The following is a 14474-nucleotide window of genomic DNA, read 5'->3' as shown; positions in this document are numbered from 1 at the left end:
GGCAGGCCCTGGCACAGGGTGCCCAGAGCAGCTGGGGCTGCCCCTGGATCCCTGGCAGTGCCCAAGGCCAGGCTGGGCAGGGTTTGGAGCAGCCTGGGACAGTGGGAGGTGTCCCTGGACATAGCAGGGGTGGCACTGGATGGGCTTTAAGTCCTTTCCCACCCCAACCATTCTGTGATTCTGTGATTCCAAGGTCTGATTAACCCAGTAATTAACCCACTAAACCATCCACCTGCTCCAAGCCCATCCCTTAATATCTGATTTTCTTCCAGGAAACTTCCCCTGGATCCCTGCACTCCTTGAACCTCCCATGCCAAGGAGCTGCTCCAGAGGCCTCAGGATCTCTGAGCTCTGGAGAAAGAAAGGTCAGGAAAGACCTTTTCCAAGTCACCCCTTCACTTCAGAGCTGCTGGGTGGAAAAAGATATTTTAAAGCAAAGCCTGCACTGAAACAAGCCTGGATTAGCCCAGACAGGGCCAAATCTGGGCTGTGCTGGCCTGGGTGCTGCTGCTGGCTCCAAACTGGGACCTGGAATGGGACAAATGCCACAGCCAAAAGTGTTTTGAGAATCTCCAGGGTCAGAGTGAGGGTAACAGGGAGTGCAGGGCAGAGTGCATAACCTGGAAAGCCTTGAACAGGGGTGAAATCAGAGGGACTGGAGACCTTCAGAGGGCCCTTCCAACTCAAACACTTCCATGATTCTAAAACGAATTCCAGCTCTTAATCTCTTCATTTCAGGCTTATTATTGCTGCTATTTCTGGCGAGTGGGTGAGTTTAGGTAAGGATCTGTCTCCCACAGAAAAAAAGCTTTGACAATATAATGTTCAAAAAAGCCCAAAGCTCTGAATAACTCCTCAGGATCTGTCAGAGCTCAGCAGATGAGAGGGAGAGGGGCCATCCTCAAAGCTCCATGACAAGCAGAGCTCCTCACCTGTCCCAGGCTGCTGGAGGAGACCCCAGAGCCCCCAGGGAAGGTGGGCAGAGGGCAGAGCCAGAGGCTGAGCAGTTCAGGGAGCTCAGGGGAAGGAGAAGCCAGCAATCCGTGCAATTACAGCTTGTTTTTCTGCAGAAGAACTTAACAGACCTGAAGTAATTTTATTAAGGTAATGAAAGTGTTGATGAGACTTCACAGTCTCTTCACACCCAGCCGGAGCCCAATTCACACCCTGCCCACGGCTCTGGGCACCGGCGGAGCCGCGCAGCAGCTCCGCTCCGGGGATCTCAGCCCCGCATCCTTGGGACACCCCAAGCCCACAGCCCCGGGATGCTGTCCCGGACCCCCAGCCCCTGATTTGGGAGGGAACAGCCTTCCCCCCCATCCCGCTGCTCCCGGAGCCGCAGCAAGCCCGCTCCAATTAACGGCAATTAACAAATGCAAACACGGCGTTAATTACGCAATGAATAACCTGTGTGCCAGGTGCCCTACCCGCACCAGGAGTGACGGCGACCTCTTGTCCCAGGGGCTGGGAATACAAAGCCAATTTTGTGCCGGGCAACACACAAAAAGTAGATTAGGGGTGAGAAATGAAGTTTTGGGGGGGGTCACTGAATCTCCACCACCACCCAACCCCCCCCCGAGGCAGACCCCGGCTCTGTGCTGAGGGGTTTCACTCTCGCTGTCAGGTTCACCTTAAACCCAGCCCCGGGAGCGCGGCTTTAGGAGCTGGAACCGCTCCTAAACCCAGGGAGCTCCGGGCAGGCTTTGGGGCGCGCCGTGCCCACTGCTTGTGGTCACCTCTCCTCCAGCCCCGGCAGGATCACACAGGGCCCTGTGCCCCCCAGGGACCCCCGGGAGAAGTAGGGGAGCAGCGCCCGCCCTCCGCAGCTCCCGGCAGAGCCGCACGGGCTCAGCGCAGTGATGGCTCCATCTGGCTTCCAGCGCCAGCAAAGGGAGCCTGAGCCCGCTCCCGGGTCTGCCACATCCCCCCGGGATGCCAGGGGAGCCCGCTGTACCCCCGGTATGCCAGTGGAGTCCTCTGCCCCCTGGGGAGCCCGCTCTGCCCCCGGTATGCCAGGGGAGCCCTCTGCCCCCCGGGATGCCCTCTGTACCCCCGGGATGCCAGGGGAGCCCGAGCCTCGCTGCCCCAGGGATGGGGAATCCCTGGGCTCCCACCGGTCCCCCCCAGCAGATTTTCTCTTTATATCCAATCCAAATCCACCCTCTCTCTCCCCGTTTAAAATCTGGTTCTCCTGGCTTGAGGAAAAGCTTTCCTCTGACTTTTCCAAGCCCTGTGGCTGCCACAAGGAATTCTCCAGGCTGGACAGCCCCAGCTCCCCCAGCCTGGGCAAGGGAGAGGAGGGGGGAGTTGCAGAACCTCCCTCAGCTCCCTCAGAAGAACAGCAAAGGTTCTTTCAGCCCCAGACCCCCTCCAGGGTCCCCTCTGGGTCTGCTCTGGCCCAGTCAGGTGTGCCCTGTCCCGGGATCCCCTCCTGGGCTGGGGTTTGTGTGCTCTGGGGGGCTGACGGGGGACCCTCTCCCTGCCCTGCTGGGCACAGTGAGTGCTGCAGCCCAGGGGACGCTGGGTTTGTGGGTTCTGGGGGAAATGGATTTGGAGGGAGTTTTTAGGGTTGGATAGAAGGTTTACAGGGGATGTGTTTGTGTGTAAACACTGAGATAAGAAATGACTCTCGGGTGCCCCATGCCTGGGTCAGAAAGGGGTATTGTCCGACAGACTGCCAGCACCCACTGCTACCCCACGTCCCGTTTGTCACCCCCTGGCGCCTCCAGGCGCTTCCCTGCAGGGCTGGGAGGAGACTTGGGATGGGGCTGGGATCAGGGGCAGGAGGAAAGTTCTGCTCCCCCTGGCACCCTCCACCCCATCCCTCAGCTCTGCTTCCCTGCCACTCTCCCACCCTGTCCCTCCCCCCAGGCACCCCGAGGACCAGGCTGCTCCCTCCGTGTCCGGCTATGGAGAACTGAGCTGGCACAGGGAGAACTTCACTCCCCTCCCCCTGCCCGCCCTGGCACTGCCCTCAGGGTGGGCTGGGCACTGCGGTGCCTCCCTTCCCTCTGCTCTCCCCCAGCCCAGTTCCACTCTGACAGCCGCTGCTCTCCTGCCCTTCCCTGCACCCCCACCCCCCCCCCGCCAGGGCCCCTCTTTCCCCCACACCTCAGTGTTTGGGAATTACCCCATTTTGCCTCCAGCAATGGCCCTGACCACCCTGAGTCACCTCTCCAGTCCAACCAGTCTGGCCAGGCTGGTGCTGGTGGCACGGTGGCCACGTGGGCCAGCAGGGCAGCACTGGCATCCCTGGAGCTGCCAGAACATCGGACACCTTTCCCAGCTCCCCCAGGAGGCTCTGCAGCTGTGGCAGGGCAGCAGGTGGCACTCAGAGCTGCCCATGGAGACCTTTACCAGCAGCTGCCACCACGCCCCGGTGCCCATATCCAGTAGCAGGGACCAGGGTGACCAGAAACATGGGTGAGCATCAGGCACAGGGCCACTCCTGGGGCTGGGTCCCTGCTGGTGTCCCCAGGAGGGTGGCACTGCCCTGTGGTGCTGGTGTCACCCCTCCCCTCTCTCTGGGGCACGGTTTTGGTCCTGAAGGAGGAGCAGGAGCGCTCGTTACCTTGGCAACACAAGATGCTCTCCTCCAGACAGGGACAATATTTGGCAAGATCTGCTAAAAATACTCCCTAACTCAGCTGTGACAGTGCCACACATGTCACCTCCCTGCTCCCCAGAACTCCTTGGGTGGTGCTGTCCCTGCTGGTGTCCAGAGTGTCCCTGGTCACTCACCCTGCCTGGTGGGGACCTGCTGGGGTCCCAGAGCAGATGTGGCCCAGCACTGTCCCTTCCCCAGACCGGCCAGCCTGGGGACAGAGCAGGGACAGCAGGGAAAGCTGGTGGCCTGTCCCACCCAAAGGGACTGGGAATCTCCCTGGGGAGGGACCTGCAGGAGCTGCTGGGGAAGGTAAATGATTCCTCAGAGTTTAAATAGGTTAAAAAAGTACTTTTAAATGATTTTGCTGCTTTTCCTAATACCATTACAGCCTTCTCCATGGCAACCAGGGGAGGGGCTCAGACTTTGCTCCGGGCTGGGAGTCCATCTGCTGGAGCTGCAGTGGTGGGGGGATCACACAGGGGGTTCCCATGGCCAGGGACACGCTGCAAGGGGACAGGACCCCCAGCCAGGTCCCTGGGGTGCCTGGGGTCCCAGCAGCTCCTGCCACATCTGGAGACCAGGCTGCCAGGGGGATTTAGGGGTGCAGACAGGCTTGGAGGAGCTGCCCCAAGGAGCTCTAAAGGTGGAGATGGCTCCAGCTCCTCCCTGCCACCACTCTGGGGAGGGATTTCCTTATTTACCTTCCTTATTTTCCCATTGCATCTCATTAGATATTTCCCTGGGGAGGGCTGCTGGAGGCAGGGATAAACCTGCTCCCAGCTGCAGGCAGGGCTTGTTTAAACTTCCCAACAAGGTTTTGTGGGTTTTGGCTGGTTGACCTGTGCTGGTTCAGCTCTTTTTAGCTTCCAGATTGATTACACCTTGTGTCAATATGTGCTCAGTGCCTATTAGTGGGTGCATGTATCCCTCTCCCTCATTTCTCCCTCCTGATCTATAAATTCCCAGAAGACAGGATTAAAATAGAGGGGGAGGAGGATTCCACTCAGGGCCAAAAGGGAAGAGGGAAAGCACAGCCTGTGGGAAAGTTGGGTGGCAAGGCTGGAGCCTGGATGTGTCTCCAACTCCTCCTCTTCCCATGGGCATGGCAGTGCCTGGTGAGGAGCTGAGATGTGGCCTGGGAGCTGGGGAAGTGCCAGGCTCCCATGGGAACGAACAAGGTGGGATCATGGTGAGGAGGGAATCCCTGCTCCTCCCAAAGCAGCCTGGGGGAACCAGGGCTGGGAAGAGCAACTGCAGGGCAGAGATTGCTGGTCCTGGAGCTGTGGGTGTCAGTGGGGCCAGCCTGGTGCATCTCCAGGGAGGAGGGACAGGGGAAGGTTCAGCCATGCCTTTTCTCTCTGGCCACAGGGCTCCTCTTGCTAGGGCTTCTTCTTTCTATTTCTTTCCTGGAAACCGTTAAAAGATTCCACAGAGCCTGTATTGGAGCCTGGTGGGGAAATAACCTGGGACACAGGATAGGTCAGCGGCCTCCCCGGGGTGGTTTTGATGAGCTGCCAGGGACAGAGTGTGATCTGCCAGCCCTGGAGCATCACCCGCCCTCATCCCACTGCCTGGGGGCTGGCAGAGGAGCAGGGGACCCCCAGAGCCACCACCCACCAGGGGGACCCTGCCTTTGCTCTCAGTTTCCCCTTGGGCACAGAAGCACTGGGCAGAGCAGGGTGTAGAGTTCCCAGCACCATCCCCAGCCACATGGCAAGACAGGAGGGAAAATGTCCAGGAGGGGCTGAGTGTTCTGCCCGAGGTTTTTAGTGCTACACAGGGAAGTTTTTCCCCTTTTCCCAACTCATTTCCCACTTGCATCACCATAAACCCTCAGGAGTTTCAGCCCATCCTGTGCTAAGGCTGATCCCCAAACCTTCAATCCCTGTGTCCTGTGGATGCTCCAAGCCCCAGCATGTGGTTTTTGTGTCCTGATGGAAAGTGAGGAGCCACTGCCAGGGCTCACCCCGGGGCATCCCCGGCAGAGCAGGGCAGGGAGGGCTCAGTGCTGCTGCTCAGCACCCTCCAGCAGCTCGGGGCACGGTGCTGGGATACCCTCTGGGGTTGCCCCATTCCTCCTTCCAGGCTCAAAGCCCACACAAACCCCATCTCTGGCAGGACCCCATCAGGTTCCTGCACATCTTGTTCCGTGCCCTTGTCCCGAGCTGCCTTAAGGGCAGTCCCCAGGAACCCGTCCTGGTGCCACTGCCCGTCCAGGCGGTGCCCGGGGCTCGGCCACGGCCGGGCCAGCAGCAGTGGGGTTAAGCCCGGCCGGGCGGGTGCCTGGACAGGCGTCAAGGTGGTTGCTCCATCCATCCCTGCGCAGTCGGAGGGGCCGGAGAGCGGAGCGGGAGCCCTGCCCTGCCCTGCCCGCCGCCATGAGCGCAGGCAAAGGTGAGGCTGGAACTGCCCCTCGGGCTGGGGGGACACGCAGGGACCGGGAGGGGACACGATCGGGCTCTGCCCGGGCTCTAGGCGCCCTTTACTCTGCTCCTCCTCCCCTGCCAATGAGACATTTTGGGGACCCCGAGCTGCCTGGGGGGGCTGCAGGCACCGCGGGGCAGAGCCCAGACGTGGATGGGAATGCGGGGATGGGCAGGGACCGCGGCACCGGGACCCTTCGGTGCCGAGCGAGTCCAGGGGCAGCCGGGGACGGACGGGGACAGGGGGCCTTTCCCCATGAAAGGGAGAAGCTGCCGCTGCAATATGGGGATGAATTTCGGGGGGGGGGGGTCCCTGCAGCCGAGGGCTCGGAGCTGTGGCAGCATTGGAGGAGTGATCTTGGACCGTTTCCCTCTGCAAACCACCCCCCCCCCGTGTGTGTGCGGCGGCCGGGAGTGACCCCTTTATCCCCCCCCAGTCCCGGCGGTGCGGGCACCCACCAAGGGGGTCCCAAGGGTGTCCCCCAGAGCAGCCACAGCCCTGCACTGACGCTGTCCCCTCTCCTCCCCCGGCAGCAGGCATCCCCCTCCTGCTCCCCCTGGCCCTGCTGCTGGCTGCCGCCTCGCAGCCCCCCGGGGGGGACCCCCCGAAGGAGGGGGGGGACGGGGAAGGTCCGCGCTGCCCCAGCCCCTGCGCCTGCAGCCTGGACGATTACAGCGAGGAGCTGAACGTCTTCTGCAGCGGCCGCAACCTCACCCGCCTGCCCGAGGACGTGCCCCACAACGCCAAAGCCCTGTGGCTGGACGGCAACAACTTCACGCTGCTGCCGGCCGCCGCCTTCAGGAATTTGTCGGCCCTGGACTTCCTGGACCTGCAGAGCAGCCAGCTGGGCTCCGTGGAGCAGCACGCCTTCCATGGGCTGCGCAGCCTCTACCACCTGCACCTGGAGCGCAACCGGCTCAGGCACCTGGCCCCGCACACCTTCCTGCACACGCAGAACCTCGTGTCCCTCAGCCTCAACAACAACCACTTCAGCAAGGTGGAGGAAGGGCTCTTCGCCGGGCTCTCCAACCTCTGGTACCTGAACCTGGGCTGGAACTCGCTGGTGGTGCTGCCTGACAAGGTGTTCCACGACTTGCCCAACCTGAGGGAGCTGATCCTGGCCGGCAACAAGCTGCCCTACCTCCAGCACCAGCTCTTCTGCAGCCTCACCGAGCTGAAGGAGCTGGACCTGAGCGGGAACGCGCTCAAGGGCATCAAGATCAACATCTTCGTCAAGCTGCAGAAGCTGCAGAAGCTGTACCTGAACCACAACCAGATCAACGCCATCGCCCCCCGCGCCTTCATGGGCATGAAGTCCCTGCGGTGGCTGGACCTGTCCCACAACCGCCTGGTCTCGCTCTACGAGGACACCTTCCTGGGCCTCCTGAGCCTGCACGTGCTGCGCCTGTCCACCAACTCCATCACCGGCCTGAGGCCCAGGACCTTCAAGGACCTGCAGTTCCTGGAGGAGCTGCAGCTGGGGCACAACCGGATCCGGGGCCTGGCGGAAAGGACCTTCGAGGGGCTGGGCCAGCTGGAGGTGCTGAGCCTCAACAACAACCAGCTGCAGGACGTCAGGGCCGGGGCCTTCCTGGGGCTGCACAACGTGGCCGTGATGCACTTGTCCGCCAACTGCATCAAGGTCCTGCCCGACTTTGTCTTCAAGGGGGTTGCCAAGCTGCACAGCCTCCACCTGGAGCACAGCTGTGTCGGCAGGATCCGGGCCAACACCTTCTCCGGGCTCTCCAGCCTGCGGCGCCTCTTCCTGCAGCACAACAGCATCTCCCTCATCGAGGACCAGAGCTTCAGCGAACTGCACGAGCTCCTGGAGCTCGACCTGAAGCACAACAGGCTGAGCCACCTCTCGCCCCGGCTCTTCACGGGGCTCAGCAACCTGGAGTACCTCTTCCTCTCCTCCAACCAGCTCCTGGAGATCTCCCAGGACACCTTCAGCCCGCTCCAGAGACTCTTCTGGCTCGACCTGTCCCACAACCAGCTGGAGACACTGGACAACAGCGTCATCTCCCCCCTGACCAACCTGCGGTACCTCAGCCTGAGGAACAACTCCCTGGAGACCTTCTCGGTGGCGTTCCTGTGCCCGCCCTTCGCCCTGGAGCAGCTGTGGCTGGGGGGCAACAACTGGCACTGCAACTGCTCCCTGAAGGGCCTGCGGGACTTCTCCCTGCAGCACCCGGCCGTGGTGCCGCGCTTCGTGCAGTCGGTGGCCGAGGGGGACGACAGCCACGTCCCCATCTACACCTACAACAACCTCACCTGCCTGCACCCGCCGGGCCTGGCGGGGCTGGACCTGCGTGACACTGCCCAGGAGAGCTTTGCTCACTGCTGAGCTGGGCTGGCCCTCCCAGGGACCCTCATCCCGGCCCTGTGGCCGCCCCAGCCAGAGCACAGATTTGCCACCGCCTCCAGCAGCCGCCTCGCTCAGAAGATGCTGGATGGGCACCAGACCCCCTGGGCTTCAAACTGAGTATTTCAGTCCTTTAATATTTAAGTAGCAGCCTCCAGGGCAGAGCGTGGTTGCTCCCAGCTCCCAGCAGGATAATCTCTGGATGGGGGAATGCTGCACCCCCAGCCCTGCAGCCACAGCAAGGGGCAGCCCTGCCCAGGCCAGGACTTTTATGAGACAAAAGAAAGCGTTTTCCTGCCATGGAGGAGGAAAAGAAGCCCCCCTGAGCTTAGGGAAGGGGCAGAGGACTTGCTGCAATGATCCCTTGCAGCAGCAGGTGTAGGCAGGGCACAGAAAGCCACTCGTTGCTCACCTGATAAATGGCAGCAGACAAATAAACCTTTGGAGCTATTGCAACCCACCTTGTAAGTTATGTTTTTTCCAAAGCTCGTACTGCCCACGGCCAGGATTCCTCCCCAGAGCCCCTCAGGGTGAGGGATTCAGGCTCCCAGGGGGCTCCCAGCATTTCCTGCAAGCCTTGGGGGGTGGCTTGTTCCCAGGGAGGGAGCAAGAAATGCCCAGCTATCCCACAGCAGCCAACAGCCCTGCCAGATTCCAGCTACTGCCCGGCACTCCAAATCCCAGATAAGTGTCCAAAGGTCAGACAAAATTTTCCTGGAAAATTGCATGAGGGGAAAGCTGCTTGGGTGTGAGTCCTTGTGCAGTGGTAGCAGGGCTGGGTGCTGCTCCTGCCTGCTGGAATTCAGTCTCCTCAGTGGAAATCCAGATTTCCCTATCTTCCCAAAACCTCACTGAGCGGGAGTCCCAAAGGCAGAGAGGGAGGCAGGCAGGATGGCTTCAGAGTCCAGGAGGGAGGGAGGTGAGATGCAAGGCCACCACCTTCACTGCTTCCCCAGCTCAACTGCAGCCTGCAAGAAGAGGGCAGCTCCCATGGGAGCAGCAGCCCATGGGAAGAGGTGCAGGGAACAGGACACTGGGAAGTGAAAGATGCAGGAACCAGCTGGGGACACAGAGGAGCCCCAGGCTGGGGCTGGAGAACAGCTCCATGAAGGGCTGCCAGAGCTGGCTCACAGCAAGACAAGGGACAGGCTGGATCCTGATGCTTTTATAGGAGAGATTTAGCTGAATTCCAGCAAGGAAACCAGGGAACAGCAGGAAGCACCTTGATGTATGTGAAGGGCCAAGACTCAGAGATACAGCAAGGCCTAAAGCCATAGAAAAACAGAACTTTGCAGACCTGCATTTAAAGAAAAGGTTTTACTGCCTGGAGCCTTGAAAAATATTCCTGAGTCACAGAAGCTCGGCAGGCCCGAGGGCTCCTTCCCAGCACGATGGGATGCAGCTCCCAGACAGCTCCTGAAGGGGCTTCCTCAGCCCAGCCCAGGCTGTGCTATGCCCTCATGGTCCATCAGGAACCAATGAGCTGAGAATTCTGAGGTCAGGACCGGGCCTGGCTCCACATGGGAGCACCCAGCACCAGCCAGCCACTGAGGCAAGCCCTGCGTGATCCATCAGGCAGGGGCAGCAGGAGAAGGCGGCAGCACATGGAGCCATGATCCAGGTGATCAGAACTATGTGGGAATGCTCAGGGAAGAACAGCACTGGACACTGCAGCTCCAGAGTCTCTTTGAATCTGAGGGGATGTGGCTTCTTCCCTCTGGGACTGCCAGCAGCAGCAGCAGGAATCGGTGCTCCCCCCTCACACCCCAGTTGGAGTTGAACAGTTCCTGCATACCCTCCCCACTGCTGGGGCTGCCAGGCTGGCACCAGTCCAGCTCCACAGCCTCCTCAGGAGCTCCTCTGCGATGTATCCAAGATCTGCTGGGCAATGTGAGTCAAGGCAGGGAAGGCAGAGCTCTTGGGAAACTCCTGGATGAAGTCTCTGCCTTCTTCCAAGCTCTGGCTGAGCTGGGGGTCCAGGGGGACGCAGCCTGTGGGACAGGGGAGGGAGAGTGAGAGCTTGCTCCCTGCAGGGCCCATGTCTGCAGCCAGGGATAAAACACACACTGCCACAGTCAGCTCCAGGGAAAGTGGTAGGGAAGAGCCAGCACTGCCCTCCCTGGACTCTCCAGGAGATCATTCTCACCTGCAACCACTCCAAGACCCCCACCCCACCCTGGGGCTTCATTAAAGGGGCTCTCGCACCTGATACCAGCCCTGTCCAGGGACAGGGTTCAGTCCTCAGCCCCCATTTCTCAGGGAAAATGGCTCCAGACATTCCAGCATGGCTCTCATGGAGCTCCAGGCCTGTTTACACTGTCACCATGATGTCAGTAGTCAGAGCAGGCTGCTGGCACCACCATCTCTGCCCCAGCAAGGCCAGGGGCCCACTGTGAGGAGTTTGGACAGCAGAGAAGCAAAGCACAAACCTCAGCTCTGCCCAGGTGCCTGGGGCTCCCAGCCCAGCCCACCTGCCCCTGGGATGCTCCTTCTCTGTGCTCAGCCCTCCCAGAGTGCCACGAGACCAGCCCTGAGCAGAGCTCTGCTGTAGAGGCACTCACCCAGGAAGGGCACCCCAGCGTGCTTGGCCAGCTCCTCGCCTCCCCCTTTGGAGAAGATGTTTGTGCATTCCTGAAGGAGGAAGAGGAGTGAGTCAGGAAGGCCAGAGCCCTGCGTGACAGGGCAGGAGCTGCCAGCCCTGAGCAGGGCCAGCTCCCCTCCACCCTGCAGCCCCAGGCATTCCCTGTGCCCTGCCCTCCCCCTCTCCTCAGCACAGCAGAACCCAAAGCTGGCAGTGTCTCCCCTTCCTGGCTCACCCTCCTGGCATTTCCCAATTCTCCACCCCACAACCACAAGGAAGGGCCCAGAGCAGCCCCAAGGCTGCACAGGAAGTTCAGGAGAGCTCACAGAGCAGTGGGGGCACACGAAGCCGCTCATGTTCTCCACGATGCCGAGGATGTGCAGTCCTGCCTTCCTGCAGAATGTCAGCTCCCGCCTCACATCCCCCACGGACACGGCCTGAGGGAACAGCAGCAGTTGGGGATCCCTCTGGCCACGCTGACTGTGCCTCCAGAGCACGTGTGCAGAACAAGCACCCACAGTCAGCCCTGTGCTAACCTGGGGTGCATTTCCCCCCTCCAAATGTGCTGCCTGATAGGAATTCCAGTCCCGTGTCCCACCTGAGGTGTTGTGACCAGGACTGCCCCGAGCAGCTGGTGGGGCCTCAAGGCCTCCACGGTGGAGATGTGCTCGTCGGACGTGCCCGGTGGCGTGTCCACGATGAGGAAATCCAGCTCCCCCCAGGCCACGTCGCTGACAAACTGTTTGATCAAAGCTATGGAAATAAAAGGGGCAGATAAAAAACCCCAAACCACAGCAGACTTCAGCAGGTGGCTTGGGAGCCATGGGACAGGGAGAGGGGACAAAGCTGTCTGTCAGCACAACATGTGCTGCAGCAGCACTGTCCCCATCTGAGTGACTTCCACCCATCCTTGTGGAACAGGAGCTTCATTCCCCCAAGGAATAACCTCTCCAGGAGGCAGCAGCACCTCCAGGAGGGCTCACAGGAGGTTCCCCCAGCAGCAAGCCTTGGGGTACCGTTTTTCTTGGGTCCCCTCCACACCACAGCGTCGTCGGGCCGCTCCAGCAGGAAGCCGATGGACATGAGGGCGATGGCCTTGTCCTGGCCCACGAAGACAGGGACCCAGCCGCTGTCACACTGGTGCACAGCACTGTCCTGCACCCTCAGCATACGTGGGATGCTGGGGCCACACAGGTCCACGTCCAGGATCCCCACCTGGGGACAGGCACAGCCCTTCAGACAGGCCCAGCAGGGTGGGCTCAGGAACCCCTGGCCACCCCACTTCCACAACTGCCACATTTGGAACACAAATGCTTTAAATTTCATATCCCTCCTGTCCTCCTGCTCCCCAAGGAGCATCCCCTGCGTGTTTCCAAGTGCTTTATGCCACAACCCAAATGGCATAGGCTGCACAGAGTCTTTAAAAAGGTCCTCAGGGAATTCAGTCTGTCTCCTGCCTGCACATTTCCTTTTTATCCCCATTTCAAGAGTCCTTGAGCTCACCCACTTCACCCCATAGAGGGAGTGAGGGTGACACCACAAAGCAGCCATGTCATGTCCCAGTGCCAATTTCAACAATAAATATTGGGTGATTTAATAAAATAGACAAAAGAGAAATGAACTGCAGTACCTGAACTGGATCACACGATCTCAAATTGCATTTTCACAGAGCATCCACACACTGCCCACCAAGGACACCCACATGGAAAGGGTGGGGAGAATCCAGCCCAGCTGAGGGCAGGAAGGGACAAGGCAGAGCTCAGCACCCCGAAGGCTCACTCACCCTCTTCCCGGCGTGCCGCAGCGCCAGGGCCAGCTCGGTGGAGAGGGTGCTCTTCCCAACGCCGCCCTTCCCCGACAGCACCAGCACGATGTGCCGCACCCTGGCCAGGTTGGCTCTCTCTGCAGGTGTACCACAGAATTAGGGAATATGCTCAGAGGGGAGGGACACCAGGGATCATCCAGGGCAGCTCCTGGCCCTGCACAGACCCACCAACAATCCCACCCTGGCATCCCTGGCAGTGCTGTCCAAACGCTCCCGGAGCTCTGGCAGCCTCAGGGCCGTACCCAGCACCTCTGGGGGAAGAACCTTTCCTGATGCCCACCCTGACCCTCCCCTGGCACAGCTCCAGCCATTCCTTGTCCCAGAGATCAGAGCTGCCTCTTGGAAGGAGCTGCAGCCCCGCTGAGCTCTGCCCTCAGTGTAAGGCAGTGGGAAAGAAGAGGTGGACACAGGCTTTTTGTCATCAGAACAGGGACAAGAAGAACAATGGCAATAAACACCGTGTGTGGGGAGCAAAGGCTGGTCCCCATGACCTAAGTGGAAATTGGGCAGCAGAGCAATAAACACTCACGGGGTTCGTGAGGCTCAGCGGGGCCATGGCCCGAGGCTGACGGTGAGCTCAGGGTGAGCTCAGGCCCTTGGCGTTTCCTTCCTCCGTGCCACACCAGTCGCTTCCTGCCGGCCCCGCGCTCCTCTCCAGCCCTCCCCGCATTCCCCGCTCTGCTATCAGCGCTCCCGGCTCTGCTTTGGGCTCAGCTCCCCGGAGCAGGGAGCGCTCGGCCCGGGGCAGCACAGGGGGCGGCCGGGTCCTTCCAGCCACAGCCGGCGAACGCCGCCCGCCCACCTGGGGCCGCGTTCCGGACGCCCCGACACGACCGGGCACGAACTCAACGCGCCGGGGCTGGCCCGGCAGCGGCGGCACAGGCGGCATGGAGCCCGCACGGACCATGGCAGAACTCATCAGCACCTCCGCCGACGGTAAAGGCCACGAGCCTCAAAATGGGGAGGGGGGAGAAGGGGCCCGGGGAGGGGCAGACGGGGCCCCGCAGCGAGGTGCGCCCGGGAAACCGCCCGGTGACAGCGGCAGCCCCGCGCCGGGCCCGCTTACTCGGCGTTGTCTACCGCGGGAGCCGGGCCAGAGCCTCGGACAAGGCTCAGCGTCAGCTCCCGATGAGCGGTGCCCGCCGCCTAAGGGAGCCCGGCCCGGCCCGGAGCGCCCCTCACCAGGAGTGGGACCGAACACCACGACACCGGCTCGGCCCGAGCACCTCGGAACTCCGCGGAGCCGGGTCCTGACCCCCCGCTAGGCCGGGCCATTCCTGCTGGGACGCCCCCCAGAGGTGGCTAGGGCCCCCCCAGGCCGACACCCCGGATCCCGGTTCCCCCCGGCCGCGGCCTCTCCACCGCTCACCTTCGGCCGTCTCCTCCATATTGCCTCCCCGCATCACCCGCTTCCGTCTTCCTCCGGCCCAAGGCCCCGCCACCTTGGACTGGCAGGTGCTGTGTCCAATCGCAAGCCGCACTTTCACCAGATAGCCCGCCCACCAGAGCTTCAGAGCCAATGCACTTCTCGTTATCCTTTCGCATCACCCAATGCGCTTAGTGTTTTCCCTTCGCGAGCGGCCGCCCAATGGCGCAGCTCTCTGGAGATTGGCACACTACACAGCCAATAGCGCCGGGCTTTCTCAATCCCCGCCCCCTTGGTCCCCCTCCG

At 61.3% G+C, this 14474-nt stretch overlaps 2 protein-coding genes across 4 annotated transcripts; one reads left to right on the top strand and one right to left on the bottom strand.

Annotated features, from left to right (window-relative positions):
- The first annotated feature begins 5913 nt into the window (after positions 1–5913).
- Positions 5914–8852, top strand: IGFALS (insulin like growth factor binding protein acid labile subunit). Of its 2 annotated transcripts, none has more exons than XM_050980192.1 (2): positions 5914–6001; positions 6565–8852. In XM_050980192.1, the coding sequence occupies exons 1-2, from the start codon at positions 5986–5988 to the stop codon at positions 8376–8378; spliced, it is 1830 nt and encodes a 609-aa protein (XP_050836149.1). In that variant the 5' UTR covers positions 5914–5985; the 3' UTR covers positions 8379–8852. The 2 variants fall into 2 exon arrangements, with proteins under 2 accessions (XP_050836149.1, XP_018771763.2); XM_018916218.3 differs by having other exon boundaries at positions 5950–6001; positions 6568–8852.
- An 842-nt stretch (positions 8853–9694) lies between these two features.
- On the bottom strand, positions 9695–14362 carry NUBP2 (NUBP iron-sulfur cluster assembly factor 2, cytosolic). 2 transcript variants are annotated; one of them, XM_050980205.1, is made up of 7 exons: positions 14172–14301; positions 12761–12879; positions 11994–12192; positions 11576–11730; positions 11304–11414; positions 10958–11027; positions 9695–10387 (listed from the first exon to the last, which is right to left on the bottom strand). In XM_050980205.1, exons 1-7 carry the CDS (start codon positions 14203–14205, stop codon positions 10245–10247), a joined length of 831 nt encoding a protein of 276 aa, XP_050836162.1. In that variant the 5' UTR covers positions 14206–14301; the 3' UTR covers positions 9695–10244. The 2 variants fall into 2 exon arrangements, with proteins under 2 accessions (XP_050836162.1, XP_050836163.1); XM_050980206.1 differs by lacking the exon at positions 11994–12192 and having other exon boundaries at positions 14172–14362.
- Positions 14363–14474: the final 112 nt, after the last annotated feature.

The sequence above is a fragment of the Serinus canaria genome, chromosome 14, assembly GCF_022539315.1.
Source record: "Serinus canaria isolate serCan28SL12 chromosome 14, serCan2020, whole genome shotgun sequence".
In the NCBI taxonomy this organism is placed as follows: domain Eukaryota; kingdom Metazoa; phylum Chordata; class Aves; order Passeriformes; family Fringillidae; genus Serinus; species Serinus canaria.
This window is presented reverse-complemented; position numbering and strand designations above follow the sequence as displayed.